Here is an 18,710-nt window from a genome sequence, read left to right on the forward strand (position 1 = left end):
AGAGATTCCACATGTGGCTGGTGCTCGTCACAAAAACTGACTTCAGTTAAAGCGCTGGTCTGAGCGGGGAGAAAATCCACACTGTCTTCTCCGATCTGCAGGGTGAAATCAATTAATTAATTAATGAGGAGAAATTACTTCTCTCAAAGTGTCGTGAATCTACAGAGTTCAATCGCCAGAGTGCAGTGAATGCTGAGACAGTGAATAAATTTGAGGAGAGAGACAGATTTTTAATGGGAGGAAGGATTGTGGAGAGTGGACAGGAAAGTGGAGTTGGGGCTGAGCTGAGATCAGCCAGGATGGTATTGAATGGTTAAACAGGCACGAGGAACTGAATGGGCTACTCTTGTTCCTAATTCTTATGTTCTTCTGAATGAGATGAGTTCTTGGTTACAGCAGATCTCCCACCACCCAGCTGATCCTGACATTTCTTGCAGGGTCCCTTTTTTGAGGGTTATGTATACATAGGTGGAGCGTGTGCTGTACAAACCGTCCAACTGAGCAGTCAGACCAGTAATCCTGAAGGTGTGACATTATGAGAACTGATTCCACGAAGTGAGGTTTAACTAATGAATTTGTAATGTCTTCCCTCTGTTTCAGAATGCAGAAGCTGGAATGGGAGCAGGAGCAGGAGCTGGAGAAGGAGCAGTTCCCAATGTTGGAGTGGGAATGGGAGCAGGGGCAGAGATGAAGATGCCCAGCTCTGCAGATGTTTCTGGGCATTGTGCCAATCAGGACAGCAGCCATCATTCCAGCCCAATGTGTGGAGGCAAATCCCTCCGAATGGACCATTCTCTATTTCATGGCCATGGCCCAGGTAGCCTTCGATCCTGCCAGGCAGAGCTGGCACACAAACTGAAGAGCCTCGAACTCCAGAACAGTCTCCCTGGGCAACAGGATATTGGCCAGAAGAAGTTGGCACTGGATCCTTCCTGCCTACTGACTCCACCCAACACGCCACAGATACTGGAGCTGGCAGAGGCTGAGAATGATCCCATGGAGCTGGTCTGTAGGAGGATGGTAAATGGTGACCGGCTGGAACCATGTAATGAGAGCAGTCTGGAAGGTAAGACCGCTGACCAGGCCCGGTTACTGATGCCAGAACCAATGAAAAAAAAATGTTCCCGTTAGACCGCAAGACCATTAGATACAGGAGCCAAATTAGGCCATTTGGCTCATCAAGTCTGCTCCACCATGGCTGATATCTTTCTCAACCCCGTTGTCCTGCATAATCCCTGTAACCTTTGATCCTTTTACTAATCAAGAACCTACCTGTCTCTGTAGTAAATGCATTCAATGACTTGGTCTCCACAGCCTAGTGCAGCAATGACTTCCACAGATCAGGCTGAAGAAATTCCTCCTCATCTCAGCTCTTAACGAGTCATCCCTTCACTATGCGGCTGTGCCCTTGGGTCCGAGTCTCTCCCACTAGTGGAAACACATTCTCCTCGTCCACTCTATCCAGGTCTCTCAGGATCCTGTAAGTTTCGATCACATCCCCCCTCATCCTTCTCGACTCCATCGAGTACAAACCCTGAGTCATCATATGAAAGCCCTTCATTCCTGAGGCACAAAACTGCTCACATATTCCCAATGTGGTCTGATCACAGCCTTATACAGCCTCAGCAGTATATCCCTGCTCTTGTATTCTAGCCCACTCAAAATTAGTGCTAACATTGTATTTGCCTTCCTAACTGCCCACTGAACCTGCATGTTAACCTTCAGAGAATCTTGAACTTGGACTCCCAAGTACCTTTGTGCTTCAGATTTCCAAATCCTTTCCTCTTAGAAAATATTCTACACCTCTATTTTTCCTACCAAAGTGAATACACTCTCACTTTCCCACATTGTATTCCTTCCACCAGTTCTTTGCTCACTCTTCTAGCCTGTGTAAGTCCTTCTACACCCTCCCTGTTTCCTCAACACCTACCTGCTGTCCCTCCACCTATCTTTGTTTCATTTGCAAACTTACCAACAATGCCCTCAGTTCCTTTGTCCAGATTGTTAATGTATAATATGAATAGTTATGGTTCCAACACTGACCCCTGTGTAACTCTACTAGTCACTGGCTGCCATCCTGAAAATGACCCCTTTATCCCCACTCTCTGCCCTCGGAGAGTCAGCCAATCCTCTATCCATACCAATACCTTGCCTCTAACACCATGAGCTCTTATTCAGCAGCTTCTTGTGCAGCACCTTGTTTGTCAAAGGCCTTCTGGCAATCCAAATAGATCACATCCACTGACACTCCTTTGTCTAATTTTCTCGTTACCACTTCAAAAAATTCTAACAGATGTATCAGGCATAAAACTGTGTTGATTCAGCCCTATTGTACCATGCACTTCCAAGTACTCTGCAATCTTCTCCTGAAAAATGGACTCTAAAATCTTATCAATGACTACGATCAGTCTAGCCAGCCTATAGATTTCCTGTCTTCTGCCTTCCTTCCTTCTTTAATGTATTATTGGCCATTTTCCAGTCCTCTAGTACCTTCCATGACTCCAGTGATTCCTGAAAGATCACCATCAATGCCTCTACAATTTCCTCAGCTATCTCCTTCAGAACTCTGGGCTGTAGTCCATCTGGGTCGAGAGTGTGGTGCTGGAAAAGCACAGCAGAAGGCTTCTACCCGAAATATTGATTCTCCTGCTCCTCGGATGCTGCCTGACCTGCTGTGCTTTTCCAGCACCACACTCTCGACTCTGATCTCCAGCATCTGCAGAATCACTATCTGTAGTCCGTCTGGCCCTGGTGGTTTATCCACCTTCAGAACTTTCAGCTTCCACAGCACTTTCTCCTTCGTGGTGGCCATTACACCTCTACCCTGACTCTCTTGGAGTTCTGGTCTGCTGCTGGTGTCTTCCAATGTGAAGACTAATGCAAAGTATCTTTTCAGTTCCTCTGTCATTCATTTGTCCCCCACAACTTCTCCAGCCTCATTTTGCAATAACCCAATCACCACTCTTGCCTCTCTCTTACTTGTTATATATCTAAAAAAGACTCTTGCAATCCTCTTTTATATTATTAGCTAATTTATCCTCATATTTTATCTTCTATTCATCTATTGATCTTTTAGTTGTCCTCGGCTGGTTTTCCCAATCCTCTGACTCCTCACTAATCTTCACCACAGTATATGCTTTTTCTTTTGCTTTTATGCTCTCCCTGACATCCCTTGTCAGCCATAGTTGCCTCACCTCCCCTTCATATGTTTCTTCTTCCTTGGGATGAATTACTGCCAGAAACCTCTGCAATTGCGAGTCCACTGTCTTCCCTGCCAGACTCCCTTCAATTCAACTTTGGCCAGCTCCTCCTTCCTGTATTTGTAGTGACCTTTTACTCAGATGACATCTGATTCCAGTTACTCCCCCTCAAACTGCAGGGTGATCACTGACCCCGAGGGATTCCTTCACCTTAGCTCCCAACCAAGTCTGCCTCATTGCACATCACAAATGTAGAATTGCCTGCACCCTAGTGGGCTCCACCAAAAGCTGCTCACAAAACAAATCTCATAAACATTCCATAAATTCCTTTTATAGGGATCCACTACCAACCTGATTTCCCCAGTCCACCCGCATATTGAAGCCCCCCATGATTATTGTAATAGTGCCTTTCTTACATGGCTTTTCTATTGCCTGATTTATTTTCTTCCCCACATTCTGACTACTGCTAGGAGGCCTGCACATAATTCCCATCTGGGCTTTTCCTCTTGTGGTTCCCCACACAGATTCTACACCTGCCATTTGATCTCACTTCTGACTATTGATTTGATTTCATTTCTTACCAACAAGGAAACCCTGCTCTCTCTGCCCATCTACCTGTCCTTTTGACAGGACCTGTATTCTCGGATTTAAAAAAAAATGAAAGAACTGAGGATGTGGGAAATCTGAAACAAAAACAAAAGTTGCTGGAAAAGTTCAAGTCTGGCAGCACCTGTGGAGAGAAATCAGAGTTAATGTTTCGAGTCAAGTGACCCTTCAGATATTTAGTTCCCAGCCCCGATCCTCTTGTACCTATGTCTCTGTGATACCCACAACATGGAACCTGCCAATTTCAATCTATGCTACAAACTCATTTACCTCATTTTGTATACTGCAGAGATTTAAGTACAGTATCTGCAGTTCTGTGTTGACTGTCCCAGTCTCATAGTTGTCTTAATCTGCTGTTTCTGAAGTTAGATTCCTGACTCTTTCATACACTCTGTCTGATTACTTGTCCTGGAAACTTCAATCTTTGCTGAGCCTCCCCAGTTCCTTAACTTTTTCCATAATTTTCCATGCAACTGAACCTATCCCCTCACTATGTTGTTTAAACCCCTATCCATAGCCTTAGTTCTGTTATTTGCTACAACCCTGGTCCCAGTATGATTCAGGTGGAATCTGTGCCATCAGAACAGGTCCCTCCTTCCCCAGTACTGGTACCAATGTCCCATGAATTCAAACCTGTTTCTGCCACACCAATCTTTGCCACACGTTTACCTCTTTAATATGTTGACCTTAATTAAAGAGCAAGAGAAATGTACAGAAAATGCATGAGAGCTAACTGCAATAAATTGCCAGCTTTCCTTCCATTTCTTTCTCCATCTGTTTTGTTTCTTTTTGTTGTAGCTATCTTACATCGCTCTTGTGTCTCTCTTTCGTCTGCTCTGCTCTTTTCTCCTGAACATTGATGTTTCTTTCTCATTTTGTCTTTCTTCCTATTTCTCTTTCAGTTGTTATCCATACTTGCAGCTCTCCTTTTCTGATATGTGCTTTTTTATTTGTTTGTGGGACCTGAAGATTGTTTACTGGGCCAGCATTTATTACCCCATCCCTAGTTGCCCCCCTGGGAAGGTGGGGGTGAGCTGCCTTCTTGAACCGCTGCAGTCCACCTTTGTGGACCCACAATTCCAAGATTTTGACTCAGTGACAGTGAAGGAACGGCGATATATTTCCAAGTCAGGATGGTGAGTGGCTTGGAGGGGAACTTGCATGGAGTGGTGTTCCCATGTATTTGGACAGGTACATAAATAGGAAATGTTTAGAGGGATATGGGCCAAACACGGGCGGGTGGGACTGGTTTAGTTTGGGAACATGGTCATCCTGGACTAACTAGACTGAAGGGTCTTTTTCTGTGCTGTATGACTCTTATGACTGTGGCTGTATGAAATAAACTCTTCAGGGTTTAACCCAAACACTTCAAGTCTGGAACTCTGACTAAATGTCTTACATTGAGATAACCTCAATTTCAACTAAGTCTAAACCGTCTTCTCCATTTCTCAGGAGCAACTGCTTTACACATCCACATTCACCTTCAAGACCTGTCAAACTGAAAAGGAAGAATCAATCTGTTATGGACCCAACAAACCCCCTCAAAATATATTAAGAAGATAGCCTAGACCCTAACATTTCTTATTTTAAAAGTAAATGTAAGACTTTGCATTCCAGATACAATTCAATTGGTCAAACTATTCAACTTTAAGGAAAACAAACTTTATTTTTACATTACTGTTAAAGTACAAACAAAATAAAATTAAAATAATTGGCTTAACTCAATTGAAAAGCTTCACAAAACAATATGTATATCAAGTACTACTAATTGACTGTTCCAATGTAGTGACATCCCATAAACACACCCTTGGTAAAGACAAATTCAGTAAAATAGATTGTCTCATGTGCGATTCAAGCAGCAGGAAGAGATCTCCAGGTTTTAGCTGTTATAGGAAGAGGGATAAGAGCTTTCATATCTTGCTTCAAGACCCCAACAACTGCAAAAAGCTAAAACTAAAAATCCTGGTTCTGTGGAAGCTTGACTCCACCCCGTCAGGCTGCTTCTATTGTCCCAACTTAAAAAAAGACCCCCAAGGCCTCACAGGCTGTTTACTTTATTGACTTTGAATAGAAAGCTGTGTACCTATATCTCAAACTTTCTTCATTAATAAAAAGCAGGACAAAATACACCTCTTAAAGCCATAGTATCATAAAAGTATTTATCCACCTTTACTCATTTCCCATTCCTGTACTTTCAGTGGATTTTAAAAGGAATCATCATGGCTACAGAAATACGCTCAGTATTCAGCCCCAGAATTTTGAGGAGCTTTATAAGGTGATCCCTCAACCTTTTCTTTGGACCCAGCCTGAAGGATATAACGTCACAAACTCTGCAATCTCTTTTGTTATTTAGTGCATTTTCTGTGCATCAATATGTGGGACTGAAGTCCTGTCTGTTTGGTGGAGGCAAATGTAATTGATATCGCAAAGAGAATCGGATAATTAATGGAAGTGAAAAAGTTTTCAGAACTATAGGGAAAATGGTGAGTTTCTCTTGCAGAGAGTTAGCATGGACACAGCAGGCAGAATGGCCCCTTCTCCATGATTTCATGCATTAGAACTGAATGCTTCCAGGAAAGGTACAGTACAGGGTTAGTTACAGAGTAAAATTATCATTGAGTTGGATCCCAGGTTCCATTTTAACTGATTAATGATCAAAGCATTCTCAATCTCTCTCTTTCTCTTTGTCTTGTCACTCTCTCTACCACCATTCTCTTTTCTCTTGTCTGATTTTTAGATTTTCTTCCAGGTGCTGCGTTTGTCTCTTGATTGTCTCTCTACCACTCATTCTCTGTCTTCCCAATCTCCCGTTGTTGTTTCTTCCTCTCCCTCCCATTCTGTGTCTCGCTCCCTTCTTTCAGTTCACAGCACACAGTTAACAGGTCACCACTCCCTGGCATGGAACAGTGCCCTCATTAATGCCAATGGCAGGAACAATAGCCTTGGCCATCTGGATTGCAGTCACTTCTGGAGAAATCTGCTCAGCTCAGACCGTGTTACAGTCACTCTGTTCAGCTGAGCTGGGCTACGTGCCCCCTTGCTGGCTCTGTGCTGAGTGGCAGCAACCTGTCATTGTGCTTTAACCCAGGGAACAGGCCAGTGAAGCTGAACAGAGACCACGTGGAGAGGGAGTGAGGAGGGAAGATGAGGAGCAAATTTCAGAGAAAAATTGGTTAATATGAGCAAAAGTACACTGAACAGCAGTGGAAAGGGAAGTGAGTCACTGCAGCCCAGTGGAGAATTATTATTGCTTTAAAACTGAAAACAGGAAAGGAATGTGAAAATACTTTGGGAGGAGAATGCAGGCTGTTTGAGTGGGTTTGTAGAGATAAAACTGATGAAAGGTTCCCACCAGCAGCATGGAGGGGACACGGACTTCAGAGAAAATAATGTGATTTGGAACTGTGCTGCCAGAAAGGGCAATAATAATTTTGAGCAGGGTATATGCTTGATGGGGTAACAAATAAGAATTGTGGAAAAAGGACAGGAAGAGCAAGGGTAACAGAACCCCTGCTTCAGGGTAAAATGTGCTGCAAAACTCAAATCCCCACACGCAGTGTCAACAGGGATTAGAGTTTTATGAACTGGGCCGGTATCCAAGGAAGAATGTACTGGTCTGGGAGGAAGTCCAGAGGAGGTTTATAAGAATGATCCAGGTTGAAGGGCTGGTCCTATGAGGAGCGGTTGAGAACCTCAGTCTGTACTTGGAGTTTAGAAGGATGAGAGGCAAATCTAATTGAAACTTAGAGATTACGGAGAGGCCTGGATAATGTGGTGGTGGAAAACTTTCCACTAGTAGGAGAGACTAGGACCTGAGGGCATAGTGTCAGGGTGAAAGGATGACTCTTTCGAACTGAGATGAGGAGGAATTTCTTCAGCCAGAGGGTGGGGAATCTGTGGGACTCATCGATGCAGAGGGTGATGGAGACCAAATCACTGAGTGTATTTAAGACAGAGGTAAATAGGTTCTTGATTAGTGAGGGGATCAGTGGTTACAGGAAGAAGGCAGGAGAATGGAATTGAGAAACATATCAGAGTAAATTGTGGAGCAGACTCGATGGGCTGAGTAGTCTATTTCTGTACCTATATCTTATGGTGTTATGGTTGATAGCCTTTTGAACTTCTACATGCGATCTGCTTTAATGCTGCAGAACCCATGAAGCTAGAGGGAGCTGAGTGTGAGTGTTAACAGTGACCCTGATTGATTGATTGATTGATTGATACTTGGGTTCAAACACATAACACATGTTTCAGCTTGAGCTGAAAAGTGACATGTAACATGTACAACACACAAGTGCCAGGCAAGAACCATCTCCAATATGAGAGAATATAACTACTGATCTTCATAGGCATTACCATTGCTGAATCCCCCCACTAGCAACATCCTGGGAGTTACCATTGACCAGAAATTAAACTGGACTAGCCATATAAATACAGTGACTTCAAGAGCAGGTCAGAGGCTGGAAATGTAGTAGTAAGTAACTCACCCTATGTCTTCCAAACATCTGTCCACCATCTCCAAGACAAAAGTCAGGAGTGTGATGGAATACTCCCCACTTGCTTGGATGGGGGCAACTCCAACAACACTAAAGAAGCTTGACACCATCCAGGACAAAGCAGCCCCCGCTTAATTAGCACCATGCCCACAAACATGCACTCCCTCCATCACCGGCGCTCAGTAGTAGCAGTCTGTACTATCTACAAGATGCACTGCAGAAATTCACCAAGGCTCCTTAGACAGCATCTTCTAAATTAGAAGGACAATGACAGCAGATAGGTGAGAACACTCCTCTATCCCCTGCAAGTTCCCCTCCAAGTCACTCACCATCTGGACTTAGAAATATATCACCGTTCCTTCAGTGTTGCTGGGTCAGAATCCTGGAATTCCCTCTCCAAGGGCATTGTGGGTCAACCTACAGTGAGTGGACTGCAGCGGTTCAAGAAGGCAGCTTCCACCAACTTGTCAAGAGATGAGCAATAAAGTGGATAAATGAAAAACAAGAACAAACTGAGTCACTTCAAGAACAATGAGGGCCCTCCATCCTGTTTAGCCAGTCAGTGGAGGGGGTGGGGGAGAGGCTTGGGAATGTGGACCTCTAGGGAGGAATTCTGAGCTTTCCCTTAACCACTGGCACATACTGGCCACTTTCTGCAAGAAGGAACTGTAATAATAACAATGATAGGTGTGACTCACCACCTTAGCTGGAGTAGGATCTGCCTGGACACTGTTCTCTCCCAATGCCTCTCCCTCATGCCCATGCTTCTCTACCAGTTGCTTGTGATTGTTCGAGGGATATTCCACTTGGGCAGGCTTCACAGACATGCTCAAGGCAGAAGGTGATCGGGAATGTTCCGGCTAATGGGCTCTGCCCTAAACTCAGCTGTCAGCTTGCTGCCTCTCTTTGTACTGTCAGCAATCCACCAACTCAACACACAATCCAACTGTGAGGCTGAACTCAATCTTCCTCACTTGCAAATGAATCAAAAAATGACATCAGAAAGTACCTTAACAGTGGATTCAGAATCTGGCTCACACAAGCCATTTGTCAACAAAAGCACCTGATACTTGGTCTCACATTAACCTTAAAACAAGTCAAATGAGACTGTGGAGTCAATGCTAAGGTCTGTTCAGTGTGATCTGGCACTTCCAAAAACATAACTAGTCGGAATGGATGTAGGAAGAGGCCATTCAGCCCCTCGAGCCTGCACCACCATTCTAGTCATAGCTTGTCCTCTGTCTCCTGCACCATCCCCTCTTTGTTTGATGTATGACTCTATTACTCATCAGGAATGGAAATGTATCAATCTCTCTGCTAGTTTCATAGTCCTCTGGGGCAGAGAGTTCCAAACATACCCCATCCCCTGAGTGAGGACATTCCTCCTTATCTCGATCCTAAATACTTGGGCAAGATAGAAAAGGATCTTTCCCTAGCTCTGTATTCTGAAGCGACTACCCTCCTAGCAATATACAGCAGGTGCATCCCCTAATACTGTTTCCAAGAGGTACCTTCCTATTACTGTACTCCAGGGTGATCTCCTTTACTGGATCTTAGGAGATCCCCTAGCACTGTACCCCTGTTACTGGACCTCCAGGGATATCCCCCAGTACTGTACCCAGCAATGAATGGGAGAAAGGCTGAGAAACCCAAAGTTGAAGGACATCTGATTAAGAGAATGTTTTTGACTGAAGCAGCTCGAGCTCCTGTCATGAGAATGTGGAACAGCTGAATACACAGTGTACAGCCAGAATCAGGCTCCCCTCTGAACTTCTCTTTAATCTCTACAATGCTGAGAATGTGTTCTCTTCCCAAGAACTATCATTATCAGAAATTTGACCACTTGAAACTTTTCCAAACTGGGACTTGGAGCTTTTTAACCTGGGAAAGAAGCCAACAGGAACAGGGATGAGAAGCTCTGAAACAGTGGGGTGTACATTATTGCCCCAATATCATGAGGATTATCTATTCAGAACATTCCAAAAACAAACACTAAGTGAACATCTCTATTCTTCCATTGCCAAGAATTTGGGCTGAGTGTTAGTGAATGTGAGGTTGGCGCTGGGCTGGGTTTGTGAGAGAGGTTATTGAAATCTTATTGATGTTGTAAAAGCTGAGGTTATATGGACCTTGGTTCATACTTTGCTTAAACTGAACTAACTTAAACCGCTAGCTGCAGGGTCACAGATAGATCAAGAAGACAAAAGTGCAGATACCTTGGTCCTCTCATTCTTTTCTGCTCACCTCTCTGATTTACTCTGTGTTTCGGTCTGTGCACATTTTTCATCTTTCACTCTGTATCTCTTTTCCTTTCTTTATCTAGCTGTTCACTTGGTAACACTGATACAGTCAATGCACAAAGTTCGGTACCATTCACAACTCTTCAGATACTAAAGCAGTCCATGACCAAATGTAGCAAGTTCTGGACAATATCCAGGTTGGGCTGTCAAGTGATAAATAACATTCATGTCACACACAAGTGCCAAGCAATGACCATTTCTAACAAGAGACAGTCTAACCAGCTCCCCCTGACATTCAATAGTGTTTTCATCACTGAATCCCCCATTCCCAACATCCTGGAGGTTACCAATAACCAAAAACTAAATTGGACTAATCACATAAACACAGTGTCTATAAGAGAAGGCCAGAAGCTAGAATACTGCCGTGACTAATTCATCTCCAATTCCCCAAAGTCTGTCCACCACCTACAAGGCACAAGTCAGGAGTGGGATGGAATACTCCCCACTTGCCTGGATGGGGGCAGCTCCAACAATACTCAAGAAGCTCAACACTATCCAGCAGCCCACTTGATTCCCATCACATCTACCACCTTTGATATTCACTCCTTCTACCACTGATACTCAGGCATAATCGTGGGTAGTGTTGCACAGAAAGTCACTGTGTCTTCTTTAGACAGTACCTTCAAAACACGCAATCACTTCCACCTGGAAGGTCAAGGCCAGCAGATACATGGCAACACCACCATCTGCAAATTCCCCTGAAAGCCACTCTCCATTCAGACTTGGAAATTTATCACCGTTCATTCATTATTACTGTGTCAAACTCCTGGAATTCCCCCGCTAAGGGCATTGTGGGTCTACTTATAGCAGCAGTTCAAGAAGGCAGCTCCCCAGCACAGTCTCAATAGGTAATAAATGCTGGCTGATTCAGAGACAGTTGTTCCCCCTCAGTCAGAAGGTTCACGTTCCACTTTGGAGACTCAAGCACAATCATCTAAGCTGAAACAAAAACAGAGAGTACAACATAACTCACCGTTCTGGTAGCATCTGTGGAGAGAGGGATGGAGTTAACATTTCGGGTCCAGTGATCCCTCTTCATTATCTAAGCTGATGCTCCTCATGGACAAAAAACCCCTTTCACACAGTATAGTGACCAGTAAAGGAATTCTCACTGGTATCCTGACCAATATTTATCTCTCAACCAAAAGCATAAAGGTGATTATGTTAGTGTGGCTACATTGCTGTTTAAGGAATCTCTGTATGTACAGATTGACTGCTTAATTTCCTGCATTCCCGCGTGACTACTCTCTCTGTCTCTCCCTCTCTGTGTGTGTTTCTCTCTGTCTCTCCCTCTGTGTGTGTGTTTCTCTCTGTCTCTCCCTCTGTGTGTGTGTTTCTCTCTGTCTCTCCCTCTGTGTGTGTTTCTCTCTGTCTCTCCTCTGTGTGTGTGTTTCTCTCTGTCTCTCCCTCTGTGTGTGTGTCTCTCTGTCTCTCCCTCTGTGTGTGTGTTTCTCTCTGTCTCTCCCTCTGTGTGTGTTTCTCTCTGTCTCTCCCTCTGTGTGTATGTTTCTCTCTGTCGCTCCCTCTGTATGTGTGTTTCTCTCTGTCTCTCCATCTCTGTGTGTGTTTCTCTCTGTCTCTCCCTCTGTGTGTGTGTGTTTCTCTCTGTCTCTCCCTGTGTGTGTGTGTGTTTCTCTCTGCCTCTCCCTCTCTGTCTCTTTGTCTCCCTCCCTCCCTCCCCAAGTAAGTTTCTAGAAGTATCTAGCCTTTTCAGCCCTGCATTTCTATTTCTGTGTATTTTTGTTTCTTTGATCTTTCTCCTTGTGGGTATCTCTAATCCTGCTCCATAGCAAGTGCTGAGAGGCAGTGCAGTGACTTGCACCATGAGCTGTGGTTAGATTGACTTGCACTCTGCTTTTTCTCTCTAGATAGCTACAGTCAGCAGAAGAGTGAGCCAGGTGATGAGGTCTTCACTGTCAACTTAGAAAGAGGGCCTCATGGCCTCGGTCTGGCATTAGTGGATGGACTGGTGAGAAAAACACTTTACTGCAAACCTTACTTTTCCTAATTGACTAACCTAATTCTGTAACCTGGAAACAAACACCCTAATTACAGTATATGTCTCAAACTCAAGCAGGGTAATTGTTACTCACTGTGTCAAGGTTACAGTGTTCCTGTTAATTCTGGTTAGGGTAACTTTTTGACCTGTAGTCGCTGTTGTAATCATAGAATCACAGAATTGTTACAGCAAACGAAGGCCATTCTTCCTATGTTGGGTCACTGCAAGAACAGCTCAGTGATTCCCCCTCACAGCCCTTACCCTGCAGTTGTGCAGGCTCCTTCTACTCAGCTCATTATCCAGTTTCTTCTTGAAAGCTATAATGCAAACTGCTTCTACCGTCCTCTCCATGTCCTCCTGATCCCAACCATTCGCTCTGTGAAAGGTTTCTGCGCACATTTCTCTTGCTACTTTTATTGGTCATCTAAATCTGGGTCCTCTTCTCAATCCTTTCACCAATGGGTACAGTTTCTCTCCCCAGCTCCTCATAGAGTCATGAAGATGTACAGCATGGAAACAGACCTTTCAGTCCAACCCGCCCATGCTGACCAGATATCCCAACCCAATCTAGTCCCACCTGCCAGCACCTTCATATACCCATCCAGATACCTCTTAAATGTTGCAATTGTACCAGCCTCCACCACATCATCTGGCCAAGATTAGTTGTGAATTTCACTGTTTGTAAATTTCCCCAGATGCACTCCGATGTCCAAGGCGGTAACTGTGCAGGTTCTCTCTCTCTTTCTCTCTCTCCCCTGCACTGTCCTCACAATGTCCTTCCTTTGTCTGCTCTTCTCCCTTTTAAAACTGCTGTTGTTTTGACTTTTTTTTCCCAAAGTTCCAAACCAATGCAACTGCATATAAAACAGTAATTGCTGCTCCTGGAATTTGAGGAAATCACCTCCAGCACCTAAAATACCTCAAAAAAAGGAGCAGCTCTTACAGCCAGAAATTTTTCCCATCCTCCATCTTGGATTACCCACTTTCATGATTTTGACTATTTCTGTCTAATGTCCTCACAGCCTCCTCTTGTCGAAGGGAAACAATGTCTCCATCTTCAGTCTTTCCCTAAAACTGAAGTCCATCATCCAGGAACAATTCTCGCCAATCTCTCTAACATCCTTCCTCAAGTCAGTGCCCAGGGCTGGTCACAATACTTCATTTGAGGCTGAAACAGTGTTGCACATAATTTGAACATAATTTGCTGGGCACTGTTTCCTTCCTCCCTTTGTACTCTGTGCCGTGGAGCTAAACAGATCAAAGGATCTGGGGGGCAAGTGGGAACAGGCTTTTGAGTTGGATTGACGGCCAAGATCATAATAAATGACACTGATCCAGAACTGATAGGATTTTGAAAGACAGTCATTAATGCATTTTTTGCTCTAAAGCAACCTCTTTCAACAATTTGGGATGTAGATAATTCCAAAGTTTTTTCAATTTTCACTCCATAAGACAATAAGATCATATCCATTAATACCTCCAGTATTTTTTTTAATGGATTTAATTTTTTTTCAGTTCCTCATTTATACTAGTTCCTTGAATCTATGATTTCTTGCAGATTCCTTTCTCCATGAGAACAGACACAAAGCAACTATTTACTGCTATTCCTATTAAAAATTATTTCACTGTGCCTATAATGGACTCACATTTGTCTTTGCAAATCTGTTTATACAATTTTAGAAGCTTTGACATCACTTTTTATGTTTCTATAGAGTTTACACTCATTCTATTCTCTGTTGTTTAGTTTCTTGATCTTCCTTTTGCTGAATTCTGAATTGTTCCTGATCCTCAGGCTTATTACTGTTTTGGCAACATTGTAAACCTCCTCCTTCGATCTAATATAATCTTAGTGGCCTTTGTTAGTTCGAGCTGACTCCCTTTTCCAGTTGGGTTTTTGAATCCTAAAGGAATGTATCTTTGTTGTAAACTGAATCTTTGTTTTAAACACTACCTATTGCCTGAACAGTGTCAAACCTTTTAATGTCTTTTCCCAAACGCCCACAGCCAGCTTGTCCATCATCCTTTGCTCAGAATTAGGAGCCTAGTTTTGGAATGATCTGCATCATTTACAAATTTAAATGGTAACTTCTTCACTACTAAGGTCAATTTTCCCTTTTCACAAAAACACACTTGTTCCATGTTTTAACTTTGTTTGATGTTGGCATTTGTTTCAGCTGCCTTCCATTTTGTTTACAACTTCTCAACTTCCCAGAAGCAGCTTTGTTTTGCTCGTGTCTGAATTGTCTCTCATGCTGCCACTTCCCTAACAGGAGGCGAGTGGAAACCCTCTGAAGTAGCTGGAAATTGACCTGTGTGAATATTTCTCTGGGTCTTCCCTACTGGCCTGCTAGTCAGGATTCAGTGCTCTCACTGCTGAGACCCAGTTTGATTCCCGGTCACAGAATGACGACTTACCACTTTGATTATAGAGTCCTAGAGATGGACAGCACAGAAACAGACCCTTTTTGGTGTGAAATAATTCCTTCTGGTCTCGTTAAAGGTGTAACTGTTTACCTCATGCAGGTCCTACTTACCTCTGAATTAGTCCCAAAACCCCAGCAACCTAAAGCCCTTCTTTCTTCAGCAGTTCTCCATTTTCAGCCTAGTTCACTCTTGCTGATTGTGGTCTGATGAGCACGTGGTGCTGGGAGTGATCCCAGGATTACTGCTTCTGAACTCCTGCTTTCCATCTCTTTCCTAGCCCCTTAAACTTAGCTTTCAGAATCTCATCCCATTTGTGATAACCCTCTGTATATCCCTCATCAGTCCCACTTCGCTTGTTCCTATCTACAGTGTATATGCAAATTGAAGAATTTTACATTCCTGTTTATCTTAACAATGTGGGAAATACAGCAACCTTCCAGCAATAGTGGTATGACAGTATCGGAAAGTCAGCTGTTGCAGTTTGAGTTGAGGGATAGTCAGGGCTCAGGGACATTGCCTTATTCTTCCTTCAGGTCAGTGCTGTGGCATCTTTTCATCGAGAGGCAGTGGGCACGGTGTGTCTTGCCCTCGGGGTTAGCTGACAACTGAGCCCTTTTCCCATTTCCTGGAGACTCCATCCCCAACTGGGACAGAAGGTGATGGGGGCAGGGGTAGGCAAAGCTCACACTGAGCACCACAGTCAAGCTGTCACTTGGGACGACTGGAACAGAGATTCAGCTGGAGAGGGTCCAGGTGCATGTGGGACCTGAGTGTACACGGATCTGGTTGTATATGGGGCCTGGGTGTACAGGGATCTGGGTGTATATGGTATCTGGGTGTACAGGGATCTGGGTGTATATGGGATCCAGGTGTATATGGGATCCAGGTGTATATGGGATCTAGGTGTATATGGGATCTGAGTGTATATGGGGCCTGAGTGTACAGGGATCTGGGTGTATATGGTATCTGGGTGTACAGGGATCTGGGTGTATATGGGATCTGGATGTACAGGGATCCGGGTGTATATGGGATCCAGGTGTATATGGGATCCAGGTGTATATGGGATCTAGGTATATATGGGATCTAGGTATATATGGGATCTGAGTGTGTATGGGGCCTGGGTGTACAGGGATCTGGGTGTATGTGGTATCTGGGTGTACAGGGATCTGGGTGTATATGGGATCTGGATGTACAGGGATCTGGCTGTACAGGGTTACGGGTGTATGGGGATCTGGGTGTAGATGTGTCCTGGGTGTATATGGGATCTTGGTGTGCAGGGATCTGGGTGTATATGGGATCTTGGTGTGCAGGGATCTGGGTGTATATGGGATCTTGGTGTGCAGGGATCTGGGTGTATATGGGATCTGGGTGTACATGGGGCCGGGGTGTACAGGGATCTGGGTGTATATGGTATCTGGGCGTACATACATGGATCTGGGTGTATATGGGACCTAGGTGTGTATGGGACCTGGGTGTACAGCACAGATGCCACAGCACTGACCTGAAGGAAGAATAAGGCAATGTCCCTGAGCCCTGACTATCCCTCAACTCAAACTGCAACAGCTGACTTTCCGATACTGTCATACCACTATTGCTGGAAGGTTGCTGTATTTCCCACATTGTTAAGATAAACAGGAATGTAAAATTCTTCAATTTGCATATACACTGTAGATAGGAACAAGCGAAGTGGGACTGATGAGGGATATACAGAGGGATATCACAAATGGGATGAGATTCTGAAAGCTAAGTTTAAGGGGCTAGGAAAGAGATGGAAAGCAGGATCTGGCTGTACAGGGATACGGGTGTATAGGGGATCCGGGTGTATGGGGATCTGGGTGTAGATGTGTCCTGAGTGTATATGGGATCTCAGTGTGCAGGGATCTGGGTGTATATGGGGCCTGGGTGTATATGGGATCTGGGTATACAGGGATCTGGGTGTATATGGGGCCGGGGTGTACACGGATCTGGGTGTATATGGGTCCTGGGTGTATATGGGATCTTGGTGTGCAGGGATCTGGGTGTATAGGGTTCTGGTGTATATGGGGCCGGGGTATACAGGGATCTTGGTGTATATGGGGCCTGGGTGTATATAGGGCCTGGGTGTACAGAGATCTGTGTGTATATGGGATCTGGGTGTATCTGGGATCTGGGTGTACAGGGATCTGGGTGTACAGGGATCTGGGTGTATATGGGATCTATGTGTATCTGGGATCTGGGTGTACAGAGATCTGGGTGTATATGGGATCTATGTGTACAGGAATCTGGGTGTATATGGTGTACAGGATACAAGGATCTGGGTGTATATGGAGCCTGGGTGTACAGGGATCTAGGTGTATATGGGATCCATGTGTATCTGGGATCTGGGTATACAGGGATCTGGGTGTATATGGGATCTGGGTGTACAGGGATCTGGGTGTATCTGGGATCTGGGTGTACAGGGATCTGGGTGTATATGGTGTACAGGGTCAGCTGTACAAGGAAGGACATGTGTGTATCTGTCAGATATTGCTGTAACCTCCATGGAGACCAGTAATGGATTAAACATCTTCACTCTCATTGGGGGTTTGACCAAACAGCACCTGGAAGTGGGATCAGAGCAGAAATGCTGAACTGCACTAAATGAATCGCTCCTTTGACAGACTCAGTGGGCCAAATGGCCTCTTTCTGCACTGGGACAATTTGCTGCTTCAGAGTGAGAACTTGGTTAGGATCCAAGCTCAGGTTCAGACCTGTGCTGTTAAAAAGACAGGTGCATTTACATAGCACCTTCAATAACCTTAGCATGTCCCAAAGTACTTCTCATCCAATAAAGTACTTTTGGAGTGTAGTCACTACGTAAGGTAAAGTTAAAAAGTGGCAGCCGGTGTGTGCACTGTAAGATCCCACAAAGAGCAGTGTGATAATGACCGGAGAATCTCTGTTTATCAGAGTGGTTCAGTGTCTAATGTTGGCCAGGACTCTGGGAACAGCCTCCTGCATCTCTTCCAGTGTTGGCTGTGGGATCCTTGCACCTGCAGCAGGCTCCGTACCCTCTCAGCACAGCTCCATGAAGTTTCTGGGAATAAGTACAGAGGATACCAGCATCCGGGATGTGTTGGGAGTGAATGATCAGATAGGACAGTCTATTCCTGTTTCAGACATTGGCCAGTGAGCAGACTTTCCATTGTGAATTGGAGGAAGTTGTTACCTTGACAACGCTCTGATTTGGAGCTTAGTTCTGGAATCTAACGGAATTCCGTCCTCCTGATGATTTATAAACTGCATCAGAACTAAAAGGGGGCAGGGTGGAGCCTGGCCCCATTGCTGGGGTAAAGGGAAGCTTCTGCTGTGGAGAGCCAGGCTTCTGGCTGGAGTTAATGATTCCACATCAACCTTACAGATTCCACACAGCCAGAGCCCTTCAGGAGAACAAAACCAGCCAGAACAAGCTCAGTGGCTTCAACCCGACAGAAAAACCCCTTCACCAACTCCAACATCTGAGTGCGTTTGTTTACTCAATGATAGTGGGATTTTAAAAAACCCAACAGTGAGATCTGCAGCCTGAATGTGGAGCAAGATCACGGCCGAGACTTCACTGATTGAATGGTGCTGACCACGGCATTGCCATCACCCGCTCACCCCCCTCACCCTCATCCCGCTCACCCTCCTCACCCTCACCCCCTCACCCTCCCCCTCCCCCTCCCCC

The 18,710-nt window shown here is 44.7% G+C and overlaps 1 protein-coding gene across 1 annotated transcript in view; it reads left to right on the plus strand.

The window, feature by feature from the left end:
- si:ch73-281f12.4 (Ras-associating and dilute domain-containing protein-like) overlaps positions 1-18,710 on the plus strand; it is a 108,804-nt gene that overhangs the window by 80,048 nt on the left and 10,046 nt on the right. The window contains exons 13-14 of the mRNA XM_043715238.1: positions 601-1,066; positions 12,471-12,571. Coding sequence (XP_043571173.1) covers positions 601-1,066; positions 12,471-12,571 — 567 coding nt within the window. The remainder of the gene's footprint in view (positions 1-600; positions 1,067-12,470; positions 12,572-18,710) is intronic.

Source organism: Chiloscyllium plagiosum, chromosome 24 (assembly GCF_004010195.1).
Source record: "Chiloscyllium plagiosum isolate BGI_BamShark_2017 chromosome 24, ASM401019v2, whole genome shotgun sequence".
Classification (NCBI taxonomy): Eukaryota; Metazoa; Chordata; class Chondrichthyes; order Orectolobiformes; family Hemiscylliidae; genus Chiloscyllium; species Chiloscyllium plagiosum.